Source organism: Carex rostrata, chromosome 19 (genome assembly GCF_964058835.1).
Source record: "Carex rostrata chromosome 19, lpCarRost1.2, whole genome shotgun sequence".
NCBI classification, from domain to species: Eukaryota; Viridiplantae; Streptophyta; class Magnoliopsida; order Poales; family Cyperaceae; genus Carex; species Carex rostrata.
The window spans coordinates 8,515,881-8,539,332 of NC_135936.1; the positions used below are offsets into that span (position 1 = coordinate 8,515,881).

Genomic DNA, 23,452 nt, shown 5'->3' on the forward strand with positions numbered 1-23,452 from the left:
AATTTTTTAAACATCTTATAATCCAAAATTTACTAAAATATAATCACATTTGCATATTATATAATGCATATCTACTTATTGCATAATGTCTACTTGCATATTATAAACATTTGTCCTGTAATTCTACCAAGTCAAAACTCATTTTTAAGCAGCTAATAGTTGTTTCAAAATTTTAGAATTGAACTTTTCAAAATGCACAAGAGAGAATCATAAAATACATATATAAAAGTTGTGTGAATCATTTCAAAAAAAATATTTTAATTATGACGTATAATGCCTACTTTGATTATTGCATCATGATTCATGAACAATTGTTTATAGTTGATACGGATTTGAAAAATAATTTCAGTTAGTCAGTAATGTAAGAACTCTCTCGGATTGTATTTGATAGTGCCAAATAAAAAAATATACATTAAAATGTGCTTGAAGACCAAATTTAGTGCTATAGAAATTTATTTACTAATTTTTTTAGATAGGTAGAAACATGGGCAGATCTCAAGCATAGCCAAAGGTGACTAAGCCACTCCTATAATATTAAAATTATAATTATACATATAGAACTTTAATTGAATTTTATTTTTTAAAACTTTTTATATAGTCTAGTCACCCTCAATAAATGATATGTGTTTAGTTGTAGCGTAGTGATTAAAACTCTATTTTATCGTTGAGATGTTTTGAGTTCAAATTTCACTTACTATAATTGTATATTTTAATTTTCAGCCACTCTTATCAAAATTTTCTAGTTCCGCCCCTGGGTAGATACTCATTATCCAGAATATTGCGAATTAATGGATTTTCTACTACCTAAAAAAATAGTAAATTAATTTAGAGAAATGTAAATGTTGTTCTCCAAGTACGTTAATATATATATCACATTGAAAATAACGTTTTAGATCAACTGTTTGGACTTTAAAAATGCAAAAACGACTTATAAGTATATAATATTAAATTTCTTATATAAACTTATTAGCCGGACTGTACATAATTTAACTTTTTGTAGTTTTTAATTCAATCTTCTTACATCGATCTTTAATTACAATTGACACAAAAAGATAAATTACAAATAATAATGTGTTATTTTTATTTGTACAGTGCCCTTTATATTAATGAAATTGTTGGTAAATTACCTCACTGACCTTCAAATAATAATGTGTTATTTTAGAGAAAAGATAATTTAAAAATATTTAATTTGCATGCAAGTGTTCTTGCGTGGAGAAACCAAACCCTTAAAAAAGGTGCCGAATTAGGCATGAAACTCGCGCCATCAACTTCAAGGAATACCTCCTTTGGTATAGCATCCAGTTTTAAAAGAGGAATGGATGTGGACTGTGGAGTGTGGACATCACACTATTAAGTAATAATCCCTCGAATCGAAGATGAAAGATTGTTCCTAAAATGGCGATGCGAGCTACCAGACCACAGAAACAGTACTGGTACTTTTTACATACATTGCACCTACCTTTCGTATCAACTTGGCCCACCCCTTGTCAACTTGCATAACACATTCATCGAACCTAAGCCTGCCAACTGGCTCATAACTCATGCCTCATGCGACGGCTTCATATTATTTTATCATAAATTAATAGGATATTGATTCTCCTTTTGAACTTATCTTATTCGTCCAATGGAAAGCAAGTTATAAATATCTCTGTCACATTGTTTTCAAGGGCAGAATCGTACGGCATCTTGCAATATTGTATGCACTGAATCTGATTCCTTTTTTCTCTTTTTAGAATACAAATTAACTTTACTGGCGTCTGGCCTCTGGCGTCAAGTATCTCGATATTGATGATCTGACAAATTGGGGTCATTCCCAACTTGGACCATGTAATGAAAGCAAATCCGCTGGTTTCGGCCGACATGTTGCAAAATTATTAATTAATAATTAATACGTATATAGTGTTTGTCGGAAATGCCCGCTAAACAAATGTCTGGGTTAAGTACTTAAGTATAAGCATTTTATTAAATCGTATATAAATTAAGTCGGATAATTTACCTATTTTTATTAAAAAAAATGGGATTGATTTTTCTTATTTGTTAATTAGAAACTATTGTAAAATTATGTATATTTTTCAAGGTTTTAATTAGTGATTATTACGTCATCACGAAAAAGGTTAAAAAAATATTATTGCACTGTTATAATTAGTTAGCACCGAAAATATCTAATAAACTATATTTTTTAAGATCCGAAGACACTATAGTACTGTTCTAATTAACTATTTAGAACGCTGAGATATCTATTTTAAACCTTTAACGAAAATTGCGACTTTTAAAAATTCGTATGGAGATCTTTATGAAAAGGAGGGTGAATGAGATCAATGTTGATGATTGGCACCCACGCATGCAAAAGTTAAAAATCCTAACACCATTCCATTAACCGCGAGATAGGATATATATTGACTCGAACTTAAAATTGTTCTATAAAATTAATTTATCTTGGTTGCTAAATTCATTGTTTTAAAATGCGACTGTATTAATCGTATATGTGCTGGCATATGTCTATATAAGTAGTTGACAGTCACGCTCTGAACGTTGTGCAGTCTCTTTCATGCGGTTATGAATATGCATTATGCAGATCCAACTGAGAATTATAGTTGCTTCTTATATAATCTGTTTTGTTGTTTTTTTTTGGTTAAAAAGGCCGATGGCCCCGTTTCATTAATAAAACGAAACTAAGTACTCAGTTATTACAGCACCGAGAGGACAGATAGACGCCTCTGGTCACCACAAAACATCGAAAACACTGTCCATCATAAAATGCACGAAACTGACAGATTAAGCAGTTCTATCTTTTACAAAGAACCTGTTGGACACTCTATTCTCACGCTAGCTAACTATAATCAGAGTCTAGTTGATGGTAAAGCTCCCTTGAGCAGAGTCATCACTTTCTAGCTGAAGGGAAATGGCATCTTCGTTTCCTGGAAAAATCACCCTCAGAGGAATGCAGTCCATTAGCTCCTTGTCAGGCATCCATGCTGCTGCCTCCTGTTGTGTCCTGGCTTTAGTCTTCTTGTGACCTGTCCAATACACCACCAAAGAGATTATGAGATAAATCAAAGATCTAGCCGTTTTGGGTTGAGCCTTATTAAAACAAACCTCATTTCTATGCTTCCAAACCGTCCAACAAGTGGCACTAAACACGATCAAAAAAGCTGTTCGTTCTACATGAGGCAATGTAATAGCAAAATTAAAAACCTCTTCTAAAGTAGACCAATGAGAACATTGTAATTGATATTTCCCTAACCAGAATAGAATTTGAGAGACTAATTGACAATTGAGAAAGAGATGATTGGCAGTCTCCTGGTGTATGCAGAATACACATGTACTATCCCCTTCCCAGCCTCTTTTCTTCAGATTAACCCTTGTCAGAATCCTGTTCTTAAAAGTTAACCACATGAAGATCTTGATCTTTGGTGGAATTGGGAGGTTCCACCACATCTGTTTTGTTGTTTAGAATAGATTTACATTTATAATTTTTGCATTACAAAATTTGTTATATAAATTGATCTGAAATAAACTTATATGCACACATATGAATATATATAAATTCTCATTTCAAAATTCACATATATTAGTCCGTATTAAAATTTGCATATGTGGTTTGCTGCGACCGCAAACTGCATATGCAATATACAATGATGGCCTTCCACATGCATGAAAAAAACCGCATTTGAAAACATTGGCTAAATTAGTCTTTGAGGCCATTGACAATAAATTAGCATTAATATTGTGTTGCTCCCGTAACACAATATTATATAGAAAGGAGTGGCCATAAAATGCTTTGTTTACTTGCTGTTCTTTGAAGAACAATATCATATAGAAAGGAGCAAATGTACAACGACAATCATCAAAATATTGAATACTTGACAGCCGAAGCACCAAAAAGCATTACAAACTTTTTTCATATATATTGCAATTCGTATTGCTTAATTATTTCCTGTCAAACAATAGAAATATTTGTCAGAAAAAAAATGTATGTTATATAATATTTAGTTTGGTAATAAATTATAAAACATAATTAGAACTATATATGAGACATTTACTTCAACTACTAAAATACATAATGCAATCATGATTCTTGATTTCTTAAATACTCCCAAATTACCTTACCATCAATCGTTTCTTGTATTCATGAGGATAAAAAAGGGGGGAAATTGGATGTGGAGAGGATATACAAAAAATAGAAATTAAAGGGAAATAATCTATTTGAGTTGCTTTGTTGCCCATAATAATGCAATTCAATTTACTGCATTTTTTTCAAAGCTTACCAATTCAGCCACAAGTCAGAGAGGACCCGATTTGGAAGTGGTCACAGAATGGGGAAATTTCAGTTAAAACCGCTTTGCCTTGAAAAATATTCCTGGAATAAGAGCCCGCATCAACAGAGTTTGGGCATTGCGTGTCCCACCCAGATTCAGGGTTTTCAGTTGGCTAACCACATTAAATAGAATTTTAACACTTGATAACCTGATGAAAAGAGGAATATGCATAGTTAATAGGTGCATTATGTGTAGATAAGATGCTGAATCAGTAACCCACCTCTTTGTAACCTGCACACTGGTACAAACACTTCATGACAGAGTGGCTATTCAGTTACAAACCGCACGACCAAACTTCAAAGAAATGACAGCTACACAACACGCACTAGGGGAAAAATCCATATCACTGATAACTCGCTTCATCACCTGGAGAGAGAGAGGTGTCAAAGGATTTTCAAAGAAGAAGATAGCACCATGGATGAACTGCTTAGTCAAATTACAGTACAATGCACATACAGCTTACAACAAGCAAGAATGTAGAAGATGGCACTTACACTGGTTCCAATCCGATTTGTATTTACTTGGCTTTTCTTTGGCCTTTTCTTTTACCATTTCCTTTATTTTTTTACTGTTTTCTTTACTGTCTTTTTTTTTCCTGCTATTTTCTTCACCTAAGCTGATTCATACCTTATGATCAGCATTGTATTTTCTTATTTTGGTTCTTACAAGACTTTTGTAATGGACTATTTCATCAATCAAATGGGGCTTGACCTCTTATTTTACTCAAAAAAATTTACTGCATTTCTATCTCTATATTGCTCATAGTATCAGTAAATCATAGAAATAAAATTCATCACTTGCTTAAAATTACGCCATGACTCGAGATTAGTAGTTAGAAAATAAATTGACTGAACTACCCAATTCAATTTAGTGCGTTTTTATGTGAGCATATATCTTGCAATTCAATGCTTAATGGAACATATATAAAGAAAATATATATTACAATATAATGAGAATTAGAGTTTAGGGATTGAAGTGTTTGACACTTCAATACTGCTGGCCAGTATGTTCTATTAATGGAACATATATCTTACACTGTAATGGAACATTGAAGTAGTTTTGATAAGAGAATGAGATATAACCTTCTATGTGATGCGACCAATTGATATAATTTGCCCTTTAATACTGGCAAGAGCTCTCCATCCATAAGTACTCACATAAAAGCTGTTAAATTCAACATCCTAATTAAATCCTTAATTATTAATAATGTGAGTTCCCATTCACTGCTACTAATTAAGAAGGCAAGAAACCACTAATAAAAGAAAAATGATTTTTTGCAAAATGAAAACACTCTTGCGGGTCAAGAGAATAGCCATGTGTAAACTTAATTTTTCACAAACTAAAATTAGATTTAGGAAGGATTAGACGAAAGACACCAAATGCATGCATAATATTGGTAGAAAAGGGTATTCAGTCAATTCATTTTCTAAACAAAAAAAAATGAGAATTCGATGAACTAGCGAATTTACATAGCAAAAATGAAAGAGTTTCATGAAGAGTTATTGTAGAAATTATATGACGTATTGAAGAATAGAAGAAAGGATTAAACATATATATAATGAAGAGTTTCATGAAGGTTCCAGCTCAATGCGAACATATATATATATATATATTTTTTTTTTGAAAGAAAGATGCGAACATATATTACATAAACCTTGGTAGAAAAGGGTATTCAGTCAATTCATTTTCTAAACAAAAAAAAATGAGAATTCGATGAACTAGCGAATTTACATAGCAAAAATGAAAGAGTTTCATGAAGAGTTATTGTAGAAATTATATGACGTATTGAAGAATAGAAGAAAGGATTAAACATATATATAATGAAGAGTTTCATGAAGGTTCCAGCTCAATGCGAACATATATATATATATATATTTTTTTTTTGAAAGAAAGATGCGAACATATATTACATAAACCTGTTAAGTTATACCACAAGAATGGATTGAAACATGCATATTAGAAATTTCACATGCTATTTAAGCCGAGATATGGAGAAAATAAATGTCAAAATTCCTCGACACTACCACATTGTTATTTTTATCAGAAATTATAGCTTTATAGGAAACCACCTTATGGACTTCATCAGAAGTGGGCGGATGGGATTCGAACCGACCATTTATACACACATATGTACAAGTGTAATCCCTAGCTTCCTTCTAAACATTGTGAGAAATTAAGAGAAAGAGATAAGAATACCAAAATTGAAAAGGGGCTCCGCCTGTTTTGAGGTGCTAGCATACTGACTTGCAGAATTTCAATTGTCCGTGTGCATATATAAATATAAGTGTGGTTATCAGTGTCGTGCAATTGAGACAATCTTCTTGACCAGCAAGTGAGGCTAGAAGAAAGAAGGCCACACCTGAGTAGCCATATTAATTAGTTTGAATAGGGATTAAATTTATTGTTTATTGTATCTTAAATATAATTTACACATGAATCTTAGTTTGAATAGGGATTAAATTTCATGCTTTCTTACAATTGAAGTGTTTGTTGAAAATCACTGGTGTAATATACTTTTATACATGCATTCTAACTTCTAAGTATTTCTTCTCTTAATTTTTCTATTTCTTAAACATAATGTTGTTATTTATATGTCCCGTTATTTGTAGCTTTGTTCGGGTCCTTTTGATAAAAAGAACATTATACAGAAGGATAGGAACTCTGATGCAAGTTGTAAACTTTATATAAGCCCAAGAGGCTAAGGAATAAAATAACAATTCATTTTGTGAAATTCCAATTGGTATCAGAACTTAAAAAGACTTAACCCTAGAGGAGCTGCCGGCCACCCTCTTTCTTCTCGCCGCTGCCACATCCACCAGCCTTCGTCGCCGCTGATTGGATCAGCCACCTCCTCTTCTCTTCCCTAGCCGTCGCTCGACCATCACAGCCACCCGTGCCGCTGCCCTTCCTCCCTAGCTGCCGCTCGACACAGCCCTAGTCGACCCCTCCCTCTTTTGGCCTTCTCCTTTCTTTTGCCGCCGACAAGGAAACCCTAGGCTGAAACCCTCTCCTCTTTAGGTCTGCCTGTCTCTTCTCTAGGCTGACCAAGCCCTAAGATAGTTTCTTTGTGTTGATTTGGCCGGCGTAGGGGGTCTATATCCCACAATACCTGAGAAGCGGGTTTGGATCAGGTTTGAATTCAAATCTTGATGAGATAAATCAAGATTGGGTCGAAAAAAAAAGAGGAAGAGGATGGAGGTGATGTGGATCTAGATCTTGAGAGTGCAAGATCGGGTCTAAAGAAGTAGGGCGGATTCAGACTTAGATCGGTGTGTAAGAAGTAGATCTGAGTTGGATCGATGGAGAAGGAGAAAGGGATTGAGAGTGGTAGCACAAATCTGTTTACCGAGATCATGTCAAAACTGAGCGGTGAAGAGGTCGCGATCTTGATGCAAGCCTTCAATGTGGCAGCCAGTAAGAGCAAGCCAAGGCCGCAGAGGGTTGAGCTGCCACTTATTGATACAAAACTCAATGGGCCAGCTACGTATCTGAGCTGGTCACATCGAGTGAACTACACTCTAGAAGGAAAGGATCTAGATGGGTACTTGACTGGGGAAAAGGAAGAGCCAGTTGAGAGTGCACCGGGTAGAGCTGAGTGGAAGTCCACTCATATGCAAGTGTACATCTGGCTCCTGAGCTCATTGAATTTATCTATTGCGTCTAAAGTGGATGGCATGGAGAAGGTAAATGATATCTGGGAGAAGCTGAAGAGAACCTACAATGGTGTGGGGAACAACCTGAGGGTGTAACAGATCAAGAGGGAGATCTCTACTGCGGTACAGGGGGAGAGGACTGTACAGGAGTATGTCATAGAGCTGGAGCACTTATGGTTCGATCATGATCATTTCAGGGTCCAACGACGGTGTTGCACTGACCCTGCGTGTTATGAGAGAGGTTTCTATGGAGGATAGGGTTATGGTGTTCCTCCAGGGTCTGGTGCCAACATTTGAGTAGAGAGCTAGCTGCTATTCCCTTGCTTAAGGAGGTGGTCTCAGCCATGATACTGGAGGAGAGCCGGATTAGGCTACAGGCTGGAGCAGCAGGTTTTCTAGGGGTGAAGTCAGCACGAACAGCCTCTAACTCAAGTAACATAGGGTATATGGGTGAAACTCGACAGTGCTACAACTGTTGTGAGGTAGGTCACCTGAAGCAGACTTACCCTAAGCCACCAAAGGAGAGAGATATAGGTGAGAGAGGGCAGTCTGGGAGTCGTGGTCTCGGCCGTGGAGGTCGGAGAGGTGGAAGAGGAGGCAACTGGGAAAATCTGATGGTTGCAGAGGAAGAGGAAGAAGTTGGTGTGGGCTTTATGAAGGATGATCTCTCGATCATGGAGGCTTGCTCATAGCTACTTAGGAGGAAGCAAAAATGAGCAAGTGATGAGAAGAGTGTAATCGATGATGTATCCACCTCATCTTCATCCAGAGGTAACTTTGCTTCTTTGCTCACTCAGCCATAGGTACTTGTGAAACACTTGCTCTTGCCTCTATATCCACCGGTCACCATATTGGATAGTCGATTCTGGTGCATTTCGACATGTGACCGGTTCTGTTGGGGAGTTTTCTTCCTATACTCACCTATCAGTCCCAAAGAGCATTCAGACTGCCGATGGTACGGCCTAGCCCATGGTTGGTAAGGGTACTGTGAAATGTACCAACACTTTAACTTTGTCTAATGTTTTGCATGCTTCTTCTTTTCCTGTAAATCTCTTATCCATAAGTGTCATTATATCACAACTGAAATGTGTCATTTAGTTTGATATTCCAAAGATGATCTTCTAAGAGAAGGGAATAGGCAGGTGACTTGGGACTGGCACATGGCATAGCGGCTTGTAGTACCTGGATAGGGAGGGTATGGACTCGGCCCTTTCATCCATTGTAGAGGGAGTTGGAGGATTATGAAGGACTTGCCGCTGCTCTATCATAGGCACTTGGATCATCATTCTTTTCCTATTTTGAGTCATTTGTATCCGCCTTTGTTTGAAAAAGCTAACAAGGAAAAACTAGTGTGTGATGTAATGACTCGAAATGAGACTACGAACTTTTAGTATATATAAATATATACTTAGTTACCCTAATGCTACTCTGTCGGATTACAAGCACATAATCCTACCGTGTAGTAGTGTCGGGTGTCGATCCACAGGGATAGATCTTATTAGTTTAACAACAATAACACTAGTCTAGGTTCATAATAGGTGCAGTTTGACTTTACAGTTTACTCTGGCAATGATATAGGTGGAGATGCTAATTGTTGTAAACCAAGTTTAGGGAGCCTCTAGGGTTTTGGATGAATTCCTTCCAATTAACTCAATACAATATTTATGGTACTCATGTCTACCTGTATATGGCACTGTCACTGCCGCATATGGTCTCGCCTACGGGCTTTTGTCACTGCCGTATGCGATATAGACCACCCCGCAGAGCAGAGCTGCATACCGGTACTATAATTCCCCACGGATTATTTGGGTTCAGTTCTATGCATATTTGAAAGGTTCTCCAACTCTAAGGTCGGCTTATGGGAGACAATTCAGATTATCACATGATATAATGTAATTAAACCACTCACACCAATCTAATCAATTATATTCCTCTATTACTCGCTAAGTAATAACCATAAACCCTATTCATTACAAGTCATAAATAAATTCCTAATTAAATCTTGAGATACTATCTAATCTATATCCTACTAAGGGAGCCCACTGGATTCGAACCCTAGCCTTTGAACAGTGGCCAGGCCTCGTTAGCCGAAGTGTTTATAGTACTTACTTGTATCCCCTCTCATACCGAGATACAATGACTTATAACACCTATTGGTATGTGGAGGACACTGGACTATCTGCAGACATAACTATGTATGTAAGGACATATTTCAATAACACTCTAAGTATAATGAAATCTCAAATAGATATAAAAGAAAAATAAATATTATAGTAAAAAACAATTAGAATTCATTACATCCATCCCTAGAGAGGAGAAGCTTAGCTATTCAAAGCCATGACAAAATAAAAGAAGTAATAAAAAAATACATAACCTAGAACCTAGACACATCTTCCTTAGAAGACTCCTCCTTCTTTCGTGTTGGACTTCAAGTACCTCTTCTTCTTCACGACTCCTAATATTTCACACAATATTCTGCTCTAAACTATGAATTTACACAACTATAACATGCACACTAATTCCTATTACAAGAGAGGTTTATATAGCCTAGTCTAGGGGTGAGGAGTCATGGAGAACATGGAGATCATAGGTGCCAAATATAATATTAATGTTATATTTGGAGCACTAAACTTAGACATCAAGGCGAGCCAAGGCTTGCCACATCTGGAAACGCGTCCTTCTAGAAGGTTGCTGCCCAACGACTGAGATTTAATCCAAACTAGACAGTCCATGGATTCAATCCGTGTGCCCCTACGACATAGGCATTTATGCCGCATGCAACATAGTTGAGGTCACAGGGCACTGTATTTAGCCGAATTTTAGTAAATTTTGTCATGTTGCATGTTGTGCATTTCGTGTGAGGTGTTTGCATACTCTATGTGTTGCCTTATTTTGACACCTTCAGAATCGGCATAAATATGACATTTTTGCTTCGTTTTTGGCCTAAATTTGCAACTTTCTCCAAAACCTGCCAAAATAGCCTAAAAACACGTTTGCGGTGAATAATTCAGGAAAATTGGTACTTTGCATATGCTTTTCGACCATTTTTCATACTAAAAAGTAGTGATTTTAGCTATATGTTTTGGTGTTATCACACCTCCCAATCTTAAACCTTTGTTCATCCTCGAACAAACTAAGTAAAAACTTAGTTTAGGAAGACTTAAAAAGTCCTCACACAACATGAATTAGCAAACTGAAAAATTCCTAAGCATAAGCTAAATACAAAAAAAATGCCTACACAATTACTAATATTTGTACTTGATGAATTTAAAGACAATGGAAACCTTTACATTACCAATATTTCGATCTCAATTGAAATAATCTTGAAGATGACTAATCCTAAAATCATTATGGTAAAAGAAATCTCAAAATCTAATGATACCCAAATTTTTCATCCCCTTTAAATTTCGATCCCTCATTTGAATATAAAAATTTGTAGTCTATGCATGCAAAATAGTAAAAATGCAACCTTAAAAATAAAAAATGCAAAAAAGTAAAACACCACATTTAACTGGCTTTACCCTTCTATCGCATAAATACAAACGAGAGGTTTTGCGTTCCGAATGCACCTAAGGATTTCATCGGGTGATTCTTCTATCACATAGATACAAACGAGATGGTATGCGTTCCGAATGCACCTAAGGATTTCATCGGGTGATTCTTCTATCGCATAGATACAAACGAGAGGGTATGCGTTCCAAATGCACCTAAGGATTTCATCGAATCCCAATTTTATTAATGTGATGGTAGGACCTATTTTACATTCTTTTCTAATAATTGATATTTTTGAGTTTTTGTTTGGGACTTGTTATTATGTCCTATTTTGATTAACAGAGTTGCATTCTACTAAAATACACACACAAACTATTATATATATTTTTCAAAATTGGGATCTAGATTTAAAAATAGATATATTTTTGAAAATATTTTTCTAACCTTAAGAAACTTTTACATAACAAAAATAAGAAAAATCATCTTTCAAGAAGGTTTCTATTTAAATCAATTTGTCGTTAGGCTTAGTCTTTCCATGTCTAAAATTTCAAACAAGTGTCCTGGAGGCTAAGCCACTTTTTCATGTAGAAATTGCTTCAACAAATTTTGAAAAAGCTTTATGCTTCGAATTTTTTTCAAAAATCTTGCTTGTTTTTCGTTGTGTGGACTCGATCTAACCTATACTTTATGCAATCTAAATCAATTAAGACCAATCATGCAAGACTCTATTTATATAACCTAGATAAACATCCTAACAAGCTTGCAATCTCAATCAATTCAGATTAGTCATGCAAACCCTATTCGTGGTTAGGTAAAAATTATAAAGCTATAAGGTAAAAATGAAAACAAATTGACCTAAACTTAAGATACATGGGTCAATACCCTCCCCCAAGTTTAAACCTTGCATTGTCCCCAATGCAATCGTAAAACTTCGAAGAAAAATATCAAACCCGGGTAGAACTCACAGTTAGAAACGTCGAGGCATGCCTCCAGATGATGGTCTCTCCTTGACACGGTAAGATTTGAAAAACTCACTCGCGTTATCCATCAAGGCTCTGTAGAACTCAAGGCTATCAACTCTTTGCTTGATTTCGATGAGTTCTTCCATGGCCTGGTATTGGTGGTGGTGGTGATCTTGACTTGGGGATGCGTCTGGTCCTATGCTTGAGGCGTGGCCGATTCGCTCCCGTTGGTAAAGAATGGTCGGATCGGTGGCGGTTGGAGGGCCTGCAGCATTGGAGGGTGTCGCATACGGCACTGTCGTGAGGTCTGCTCCTTCGGTTGATGCTGGTCTGGCCTCTGCTGATGCCGCAGAGGAGGTCACATACGGTCTCGGTGCGGCCATACGGGGTGGCGACTGGACTAGTTCCTCTTCCACGGGCTCTCATCTGTCTCGAGCAGTCACCGTATACATTGTTTCTGGCACGACAGGTGTCGAGGGTGTTTCGTATGGTGTTATTCTGCACCTAAATCGGATGCGTCTCTCTGTTCTCCCTTGCCTCTCTACGTTAGCCCTTGACATGCTTCTTGTAACGAGATGGTCGTCTTGAGGCTCCTCCTCGGGTTCCTCGATTGGCTCTACCTCTATGATTGGAAGGCGGGCTCCCTCTAGTTCCTTTGTTGGACACCTTCTCGTGGTGTTGGTGCATTCTCTTGAAGCGGGCGTTAAGGTTTCCGAACACATAAACCCTAACAATTTGTCTCCCATGTGGATGAACACGTGAACGACCGTTTTGTTTTTATACCAAGCCGTTAAGAGTTGACGCTTCTCCACAAGGTATGTAATGTTAATGTATGGGTTGCCTTGGACCCTCTCCTCGTGTATGTCCACGTTAAGATATTTTGCGAAAAACGTAACATAGGCCCCTATTGTGATATCAAACTCGCTACGACTTTAGGGCTACTTCCTTGAGGTGCTTTACGATGAAGAAACCTAGATTAGGCTTCCACATCTTATGTAACCCCTTCATTTGGGCTAGGAAGAGTATATCGCGATACCTCCAAATTGGATTTCCCAATTGCGAATATAGAGTTTGCTAAGATAATATAAGCGAATCTTAATCCTTCGTCATAAATGTATAACGACAACCTTGGTCTACTACCATCCAAGTTGCGAATGGAATGCTTCTCCCAAAATTCATCCCGATCAACTTGTGTACCATGAGACTCATGACCTCCAAAATGAAGGCCTAGGGCTTCATTGACTTGCACAGTCAAAAGGGTGTATGTTGAATTGTTGAGGTGAAAGCTAACCTTCCCATTCTTGTCTTCTAGAGTTGCTAGGAATTCTAAAGTAAGTCGGACATAGATTGGAGTATGCCCCAACTTGAAAGCCAAATTCCATAAATTGAGATACTAAAAAGTAAAGATACAGGTTTTTGACCTAGGCCCAGTTATTGTTAAACTTTTAAGATAACGCAAATACTCTCTATGATTGGAGAATATCTACTCTATCCCCGGTAACAGTGCCAAAAAGCTTGATGACTCGAAATGAGACTACTAACTTTTAGTATATATAAATATATACTTAGTTACCCTAATGCTACTCTGTTGGATTACAAGCGCATAATCCTGCCGTGTAGTAGTGTCAGGTGTTGATCCACAGGGATAAATCTTAGTAGTTTAACAACAATAAACGATGTGCCCCTGCGGCATAGGCATTTATGCCACATGCGACATAGCTGAGGCCGCAAGGCACTGTACTTAGTCGAATTTTAGTGAATTTCTCTATGTTGCATGTTGTGCACTTCGTGTAAGTTGTTTGCATACTCCAGGTGTTGCCCTATTTTGACGCCTTCTTCAGAATTGACCTAAATATGACATTTTTGCTTCGTTTTCGGCCTAAATTCGCAACTTTCTCTAAAACCTGCCAAAATAGCATAAAAGCACGTTTGCGGTAAATAATTCAGGAAAATGAGTACTTTGCATACGCTTTTCCATCATTTTTCGTACTAAAAAGTAGTGATTTTCGCTATATGTTTTGGCATTATTGTGATGCGTGTGAGTTAGGCGAGCATACTAGAAGCTCTTATGCTAATTCTAGTAGTAGGAGTTCTTGTGTTTTAGATTTGGTGCATTCAGATGTATGCGAACCTTGTCCCACAACTATTGTGAATGGATTTAGATATTTTGTGTCTTTTATTGATTGTTTTTCTCGTTTGACTTGGATTTATTTGATGAAAAATAAAAGTGATGTGTTTGCTTGCTTCAAGAATTTCACAAAGGGGTTCAGACTCAATACGGTACAGTTGTGAAGGTATTGAGGTCTGACAATGAGACAGAGTACACCAACAGGGTATTTGGAGAGTACTTGTCATCCCAGAGAATACAACATAAAACCACTTGTCCGTACACACCAGAGCAGAATGGAAGAACATGCATCTCCTTGAGATAACCCGGAGATGATGATTTTGATGAAAGTCCCAAAATACTTGTGGGGGCACGCAGTCCTGACAGCGGCCTATTTGATCAACATGATGCCCTCGTGAGTGTTGGATTGGAAGTCTTCGATATAGATGCTGAAATGTAAGAATGAAGATATTCTTTCTCTCAAAACCTTTGGCTGTGTGTGTTTCATGCAGGGCAACAACCCAAATATGGAAAAACTAGATCCGAGGGCTGTGAAGTTTGTTTTTGTTGGGTATTCGGCTACTCAAAAGAGGTATGTGTGTTGGAACCCTGTAGAGAGGAGACTGTTTGTGAGTATGGGTGTTACATTTCGAGAGCTCGAACTATACTACTCCTTAGAGACGACATCATCATTTGGAAACTCGCTCGATACAAGAGGTATGAGGTGAGAAGGGGAGAGTGGTAGTGATGGTGAGAGGAGGATAGTGAGTGTGGGTGGTATATTTTGCTCACTTGAGAATTCGGCTGTGGTTGAGCCGGAAAAGGAGGATTCAGATGTGGTTGAGCTAGAAAAGAAGGATTCGGCCGTGGTTGAGCTAGAAAAGAAGGCTCAGGGGGAGCCGAGATACTGTGAGGTGTATGTGAGGAGAAAAAAGCAGAATGAGGGAGCCGTGCCTACAGTGCCACAAGCAAGTCCCTTGTCTCTGCCTACCTCGACTCGTGAGACACCTACACCATCCACCTCAGACTCAGATTACACAGGTGATATAATTCCTCCCTCTTCTCCTCCCGCTCCCCTATTTGTAAGGAGGACTCCTCGTCCCAATGCGAGCCATCCTTTTGATTGATATGGTTTTTCACATGATATTGTCCAGTTTGTCTCTTATTCACACATATCACCTGTACATAGAGCATTCATTGCATCTTTAGACATTGTCTCTATCCCTAAGTGTTGGCAGGTTGCTAAGGAAGATCCGAGGTGGAAATCAATCATACTAGAGGAGCTCGGGGCACTTGAAAAGAACAAAACTTGAGAGCTTGTGTCACTACCACTAGGCAAGAAGGTTGTGGGGTGCAAATGGGTCTTTACAGTGAAACAAAATCCTGAGGGCCGTATTGAGCGCTACAAGGCTCAATTGGTAGCGAAGGGGTACAGTCAGACCTATGGCATTGACTATGATGAGACCTTTGCACTCGTGGCAAAGATGAGCACAGTGACAATGTTGATTTTCCTGACAATGAATGGTGGGTGGATGTTACACCAACTCAATGTAAATACTGTCTTTCTTCATGGTGATTTGTTGGAGGAGGTGTAAATAGAGGTACCACCGGGATTTGACACAAACCAGACAGTGGGTAAGGTGTGCAGGCTAAAAAATTTGCTTTATGGGTTAAAGCAATCTCCTAGGGCCTGGTTTGTCAAATTCAGGAGAGCTATGGTAGGCATGAGATATCAGCAAATCAATGCAGACCATATAGTGTTCTTTAGGTGATATGGAGGTCACATCACGATGGTTGCTGTGTATGTGGATAACATGATCATCACAGACGATGATGAAAAGGAAATTGCTCACCTGAAGGAGAAGTTGGGAAAATAATTTGAGGTGAAGGATCTATGTTTGTTTCGATATTTTCTTGGAATAGAGATAGCTCGTGGAGCAGAGGGAATAGTCATGTCTCAAAGGAAGTAGATGCTGGACCTTCTCACAGTGTATGAAACTCAATGTAACACCTAATTATTTGCTATATGTACTAATTACCATTTAACAGAGAATAATCAAGTGCATCTCTTGCACTACCGTACCTAACACAACCTAAAAGTTCATCTATCTAAATACATCTATAAAATTATATTTACTATTCTATTTCAATATTTGACTAACTCACTTAATCTTATCTACTAACTTGTCCTTAAAAACTTTCAGGTGCATATATTACAAGTAAAAATTGGATTTTAACAATTAACACATGTGCCTCCTTTAAGACATAATTAATAGTATAATACAAGTAGAGGTTAATTTTTTTCTATTTTTGTACAAATAGGGGACGGTCAGACATGCATTGTATTTGTTCAGGGAGAACTACAGCTAAACTACACAAGCACCTGCTGTGTTATTGTTTTTGGAATCTGTAAAGTGATGCAGATCTATATTAATTACTAATAATGAATCAAGTTCAGTTCCTATCTTCAGCAAAGTAGAATCTCTAGTTTATGCTTACCAGTATATTACTGATGTGAAAGCGCAACCTTTTGTTCGTTAGATATCTACAAATAATTTATCTATTCATTTCTTATATCTCATCCCTTGATTCCTTTCTCTATTAATTTTGTGTTATCTCTGAACAAGACCAAATTGACTCTATGTTCTTCTTTAACCTCAAAAGACTAAGCTTGCTATATATGTTCTTGCTAAAGACTGACCAAAAGAAAACGCATCAAGCTGTCTTTGCAATTGCAGTCTATCGAAAAATACTGAAAAAACTGAAAGAGAAGACAAACAATATAAATTTCAAATATAACATAAAAAATCAACCGCATGGTTTCATTCAACTTGAAGGTAGAGCTAACACATTTTAACATGTAAGGCAAAAAAAACTTGTGATTCGTGAGCATAGGCTAATTAAGATGATCTAGGAACAATGTAAGGTTTCAATTGTTCATACAATTCAGATCTGCAATATAGTGGGGCAAATTGAATAAGTAACTTGGGATAGTGTTTTTTTTGCTTTAGCAGATCAGATGCCACTGAAAATCGTTGGGGAATTGAGGTTTTAGGACTTTGATAGTTTTCACTTTTCAGAATAGTATTAGTAATATAAAACAATTGTTCAGTGGCAGATGTAAGGAGATGTTCTAACTAGCTTTAAAAAAACCTTTTTACATATATATGCTTTCCACATTCCAGAACTAAAAATCACCACAGACAAAATGGTGATTTTAACCCCAAACTTCAGAAGTAACAAAGCAATTCCCAGTTCAAAAACTTGAAAAACTGAGAAGGGCAAATATAATATTACCACATGGATTAAAATCACTGGCTTGAAGTGTAGAACAGCAAATATCACCAGATCTACAAAATGCACAACAAACGAGGAAGGAGGTCATAGTTGGAGAGGGTGGTGGAGCGGAGAAGAAGAGATTTAGTTGCACAAAGGGCTGGAGCCGGCCTAATTAATTCGGAAGAAATGGGCTTTTTAGGTTTTGTTCAAATGGAGGGAAGGAAAGAGCTAGAGGTAACTATAGTCAATGCCGTACAAAATGCTATTTTTTTGAACTCTATTCAAGCTTTCGTCTATAAAATGATGCTAATCAATAATTTGTAAATTATAGTATGCAATATAAGATTGAAATATCATTTCAGTTTGTATGTACGTGTGTATACATTTTTTTTCTTACAATCTTGTAAGGATGTAATTTTTTTTTTTTTTGTGAGAAACAATTAGGGTCTGGCCATGATTTCATTAACCGTGATTGGTTACGTAAATTTTTTTTTGTGATCAAGTTTGAATATTATTTGAATAAAACATTAATATTTTTAAATTGCTGATAATATCGTAGTCACGTCTGCCACTAGTACTCTCAATATATACAGGTGAGACGAATCAACGGGAAGTGAAACTTGTAAATTAGTTAAGCAAACAAAGCTTCTTTTAGTATTTTTCTTTAACAAAAGTAAAGCTTTATTTGAGTTAGTGCACTTCGATGTATGGAGACTGGTCGTTGAAGGTCTCCTTGCTGATGCTTTCTCGATGATGTCATCGGTCGCTGAATGATGTCACCTCGGTCGCTGATGACTTATCAGCAACCGTTTTTTTTGTTGCTGTTGGGTTTTGCTGACGTCATGTAAAGACATCAGCGATCAAAATAATCCGTCGCCGATATTCAAAACCTGTCGCTAATACTCATAACCGGCCGCTGATGCCCTGGGTATACTCATACTTATATTTTTTTTTAATACCAAATGCATAGTAAAAAAAAACTCTCCACACCCTTCACAAATACGGGATTCTTTCACTTGTTCACGTAACAAAGACCATACATCCAACTACGATCACCCTTCATTTCTCCTAATTATAACATACACATTTATAAGATATTGTATACATATGACCTAAATGCAATAATTAATAGATGACATTCTAATTTAGGTTGACATGACTCAAATCCTAACTACACCTTAGTTCATTCAAGTTAAAAGAATAACAAATTATATTACTTTGGCATTCTCGCTAAAATTTTGACTTAAACAAACAAAAAATCCAGATCTATACTTTAGACCCTCCAGATATCATCAATTGATAACGGACCCTCTAAAGCAAGTCTTGGAAGAAATCCACAATCAAATCAAGAAATCACAATCAAGTGTTGCATCATCCATGCAACAGGACTTGTATACAGCCATACAAGCGGCATATACATAAACTATGAATTTAAATGTACGTACCAGAGACAGAGAGAGAGAGAGAGAGAGAGGACGCTTCGCTTGCCTTGCCTTGATTAGTTCTAAATAAAATAAAATGCACACGAGGTCAAAACTAAACTTAAAATTATGCCTTGCTTACTATTTTGGCACTTCAATGAAATAATGACATTAAATATTAATAGGTCCAAACTCATTAGTTTTTTGGGACTTACACGTGGTCGGTGTATAGTACTATCCCACTCTTTGAATGCTATATCTCAGTAGTGAAGAAATGTTTGTGGATTTAGTATTTAAGAAAAATTTGACATCATTTCTCCTTAGTTTCCTGAGTACGTGTTAAAAACACATCCTTTTGGATATGCAATTCAATACGTACTCGTAGGAACAACAAGAGAAAATGATACCAAATTTTTCTTAAATATTAGATCTACAAATATTTCTTCACATCCTAAATAAGACAAAGCATTCAAAGAGCAGTCCCAACACGGACTATTAAAAATTAATCCTTATTAGATTAATTTTGAATGTGTATAAAGCTAAAAGACATAGTAAATGTTCCGGTTTAGTTGGATCATAAAACAATACTATATTAATAACTAACAAATTGTACTACACAATTAATAATATAATTAACTAACATTTCATTAAGTGAGAGAAAAAACTTGCCTGACTACAAGCAATTCTTCTGCTTCTTTAATCCCTCTCTTTGAGCCTCTTTTCCCGCCAAATCAACCAAATTCTACAAGAAAAGAAAAGATTAGTTAAATGATTTAAGAAGAATTAAATAAAATAATGTATATAATGAAATAAAATATAAACTAGAACTCAGAAAAATAGTGGATGTAAAGTAATTTAAACCAAAATTTAGAATACAGCCGATAATTCAGAACTAAAAGTTATAAAACAGTTAAACTATAATACCAAGTCTCATTATAGAGGAAAATCTGCATCACAATCTCATTAATCAATCTATATATATCTATATATATATATATATATATATATATAGAGGAATATGCTAGCATGCTATGCATAGCATAGAACCCCTCCATGCAACGGCTCGGATTTCAAGTTTTCAAAATCCTAACGGTCGATCCGAATCATTCATCTTGTTCTCCATATTAATATGTGTTTGGAGACCAAATTTTACATTTTTTGAAATTTTTTTACTATTTCTTTAGATTTATTGAAAATCGCTGTTTTTTATGGTCCAGATTTGCTGAAAACAGCGATTTTCAATAAATCTAAAGAAATAGTAAAAAAATTTCAAAAAATGTAAAATTTGGTCCCCAAACACATATTAATATGGAGAACAAGATGAACGGTTCGGATTGACCATTAGGATTTTGAAAACTCGAAATTCAAGGCGTTGCATGGAGGGGTTCTATGCTATGCATAGCATGCTAGCATATTCCTATATATATATATATATATATATATATATATATTTTTTTTTTTTTTTCAAAATAAGTGCTTTTCTATTAATCTGTACATTCAATACAAATTTTTTTTTCTGTTTTGTAATATGTAAAATGACGAAATATATAGTATTTACTAAAAAAAAAAATTATATCATTCAATTTTATATTGTAGTCATTAAATTATGCTAAGATATAACTGAAACTTTTGTACACAAAAATCACCTGACACAAAAAAAAAAAAAGCAACCAAGCAACTCTGTAGTGCAATTTTGCAAAATGTTTCCTTAATTAGAAGAAACCTCTCCAACATAAATATATATATAGTAAGTACCCAACAACAAGAAATTAATAATACAAATATAGTGAAAACTGAAAAGGTTCTGATATCTAAATCAGCTCATCTTAATTTGAGCATGGACATTTTTCTACTAATCTAGGTGATGCATAGCAACCACTGGTGGAATCCACTAAAAGAAATAACTGATTTTAAAATCTTTCATGGTGGAATCCACTTGTAATATTAAATCAGATGGTGCAAAATTAATTAATGTCTTATGATGTCTTGGCATGCTAAGCTGGAAGTTAAGATGTGACCTCAATTTTAGACAGGTGTGGAATAAAGTGAAAGTATGATGTAAGATATTATTATGATAGTGAGGAGAAACAGAAAAAAAAAATGAAGATATTCAACTTTTTTAATTGTTTGATAAAACACTATTTCTAGATTAATCTACATACTATATATCTAATAGGTTATAATATATTTTTTTTCATAAAAAGAGAGGTTATGATATATAAAGATATCATCATTAGAAGACAATCTGAAAGAAAAGAAAAGAAGTGCTTATTGTATATATGCATGGTGGCCTTCTTACTTTTTGTGTGGCAAATTTTTTTTGCTTTCAACAATATGCTTGACATGAAGTGAGGTAGTAATTAATAAATGGTTAATTAGCTATCAAAATAAAAAAAATGTTGTAGAGAATATCTAACAACCTATAAGTGGTACATATCTAACAAATCTGATGCTCTTGACTTAAGTGGTATATATCTAACAACCTATAAGTGGTAGTAGGAACAGTCGAAAGAGTTCTCAGAAAACACAAAAGAAAAGGGAATAGTCAAAAGGCAATTAATTATTCAACTAATATACGGAAAAATAATTAACCCCTTCTAGCAAATTCCTTGCTTTGATCATAAGCTTAAAATTAACAAAACCATGCATCAGCTTAGAAAGGCTAATAAAATGTGACACCATGCATCAGCCGATGCATTTGGAGAACTTATTGTGTTATGTAGTATATCTAAAAGTATAATGTCAATTAAGTCTAAGGATAGACTTGACTTAACCCAATCAACCCTCAGCAGTGCAAAAAATATCGACGCCTAGTCAAACAAAGCCTTAAATATGCCTTGATTTAACTCAAAAATTTCCAACAAATACCAGAGTTTTACAAGCAGAATTAATTAAACCCACACCAATTAAAAGCTAAGGTAATGTTGGTTTTCTTAAAACCAGTAACGAATTTGAAAATTCCTCAAGAAATGCACACAATCACAGAGAAAAGAAAATACACAAATAAGACAGAGGATTTTGGCGATGCTCAACTGCTTGCATCATTTTCTGGTTTTCTTATATAGAGAAGCAATAAAAAACATAACTGCACCACTAACATTACATCCCACGTTCTAAAAATAAAACTAACTACTTAACCTTTACTTAAATAACTACTACCCTATTTTTAGCAACATGCTGACTCTAAATCCTAACCACCTAAATATGCACAACGTTCAAACCATACATAGACAAATTTTTGCTCAATTTGAACGTGGCCAATTACAAGACCCGACCTGGAGACAACTAGATTAACTCATCAGGTATGAGTAATCTGAATTGACAAACAAACCTGAGATCCAAGCAGGTTATGGTTATCCCCTTTCAATGGCCACAATCTTTGCCGAATGGAGATCCCTCTCAACAAATCAATCAACAAATCCACTCCAAAATCCGCTGCATCTGCCGTGTATACCTCACTTGCATTTGTCACGGCCACGGCATTTTGACCAAGTAAACCTCAAATGAGCAATTTAGAAAAAATCTGAGAAATCAGTCAGTGCCAGATTTATACCTGAACTAGCAATAAAAAAAAACAAGTAACAAAACTAGGAACTCGTTACCAAAAACATATCCATGAAACCATCACTGATTCCCATCAATTCTTTACCGGAAATTAATAGAGCCTTGCTTTACTCAAGCTTAAATTTGGCCTATATTTAACCCCAATTCAAACTCAAATGAGCAATTTAGAGAAATCAGAGAGATTGAGAAGAAACAGAAAAATACCTACAAAGAGAGGATGATGAGGCGCGAGAGAGGATGATGAGAAGATCAGAGAGGATGGGGAGAAGATCAGAAAGGATGGTGGGGCGCGAGACAGAGACAGAGCGATGGCTTAAGTATTTTTTAGGGATAGAAGTTGTTTTTTTCAAATAAATGACTTTTTCTCTTAAATATACACTTGACTTGTTAAAATAAACCGGCAAACTAGGATGCAAATTGACTTCTACCCCAATTGATAACAAGTGTAAATTAAATAGTGAAGATGGTGAACATATAAATGACATGAACCAATTTCAAAGACTTATAGGAAAATTGATCTACCTAACGGTTATCCGTTCGGATATATCTTTTTCCGTAAGTCAAATTAGTAAGTTCATGTAATCACCTAGAACACCTCATTTAGAAGCTATATATAAATAAACTTTTTCTAACAACATATGTGGCTATTCCGATG

The 23,452-nt window shown here is 35.9% G+C and overlaps 1 protein-coding gene across 1 annotated transcript; it reads left to right on the plus strand.

Moving 5' to 3' along the window:
- The first annotated feature begins 14,979 nt into the window (after positions 1-14,979).
- Positions 14,980-15,846, plus strand: LOC144571419 (uncharacterized). Its single transcript, XM_078320703.1, has 3 exons — positions 14,980-15,250; positions 15,299-15,615; positions 15,772-15,846. The coding sequence occupies exons 1-3, from the start codon at positions 14,980-14,982 to the stop codon at positions 15,844-15,846; spliced, it is 663 nt and encodes a 220-aa protein (XP_078176829.1).
- Positions 15,847-23,452: the final 7,606 nt, after the last annotated feature.

What these genes read in the sequence shown, in the direction of transcription:
- LOC144571419 (XM_078320703.1), top strand. Translation starts at nt 14,980, where the DNA reads ATGCTGAAATGTAAGAATGAAGATATTCTTTCTCTCAAAACCTTTGGC. An exon ending in AAACTCGCTCGATACAAGAG is followed by an intron (nt 15,251 to 15,298) that starts GTATGAGGTGAG and finishes AGAGGAGGATAG; the next exon opens with TGAGTGTGGGTGGTATATTT. An exon ending in CTCCTCCCGCTCCCCTATTT is followed by an intron (nt 15,616 to 15,771) that starts GTAAGGAGGACT and finishes AAGTGTTGGCAG; the next exon opens with GTTGCTAAGGAAGATCCGAG.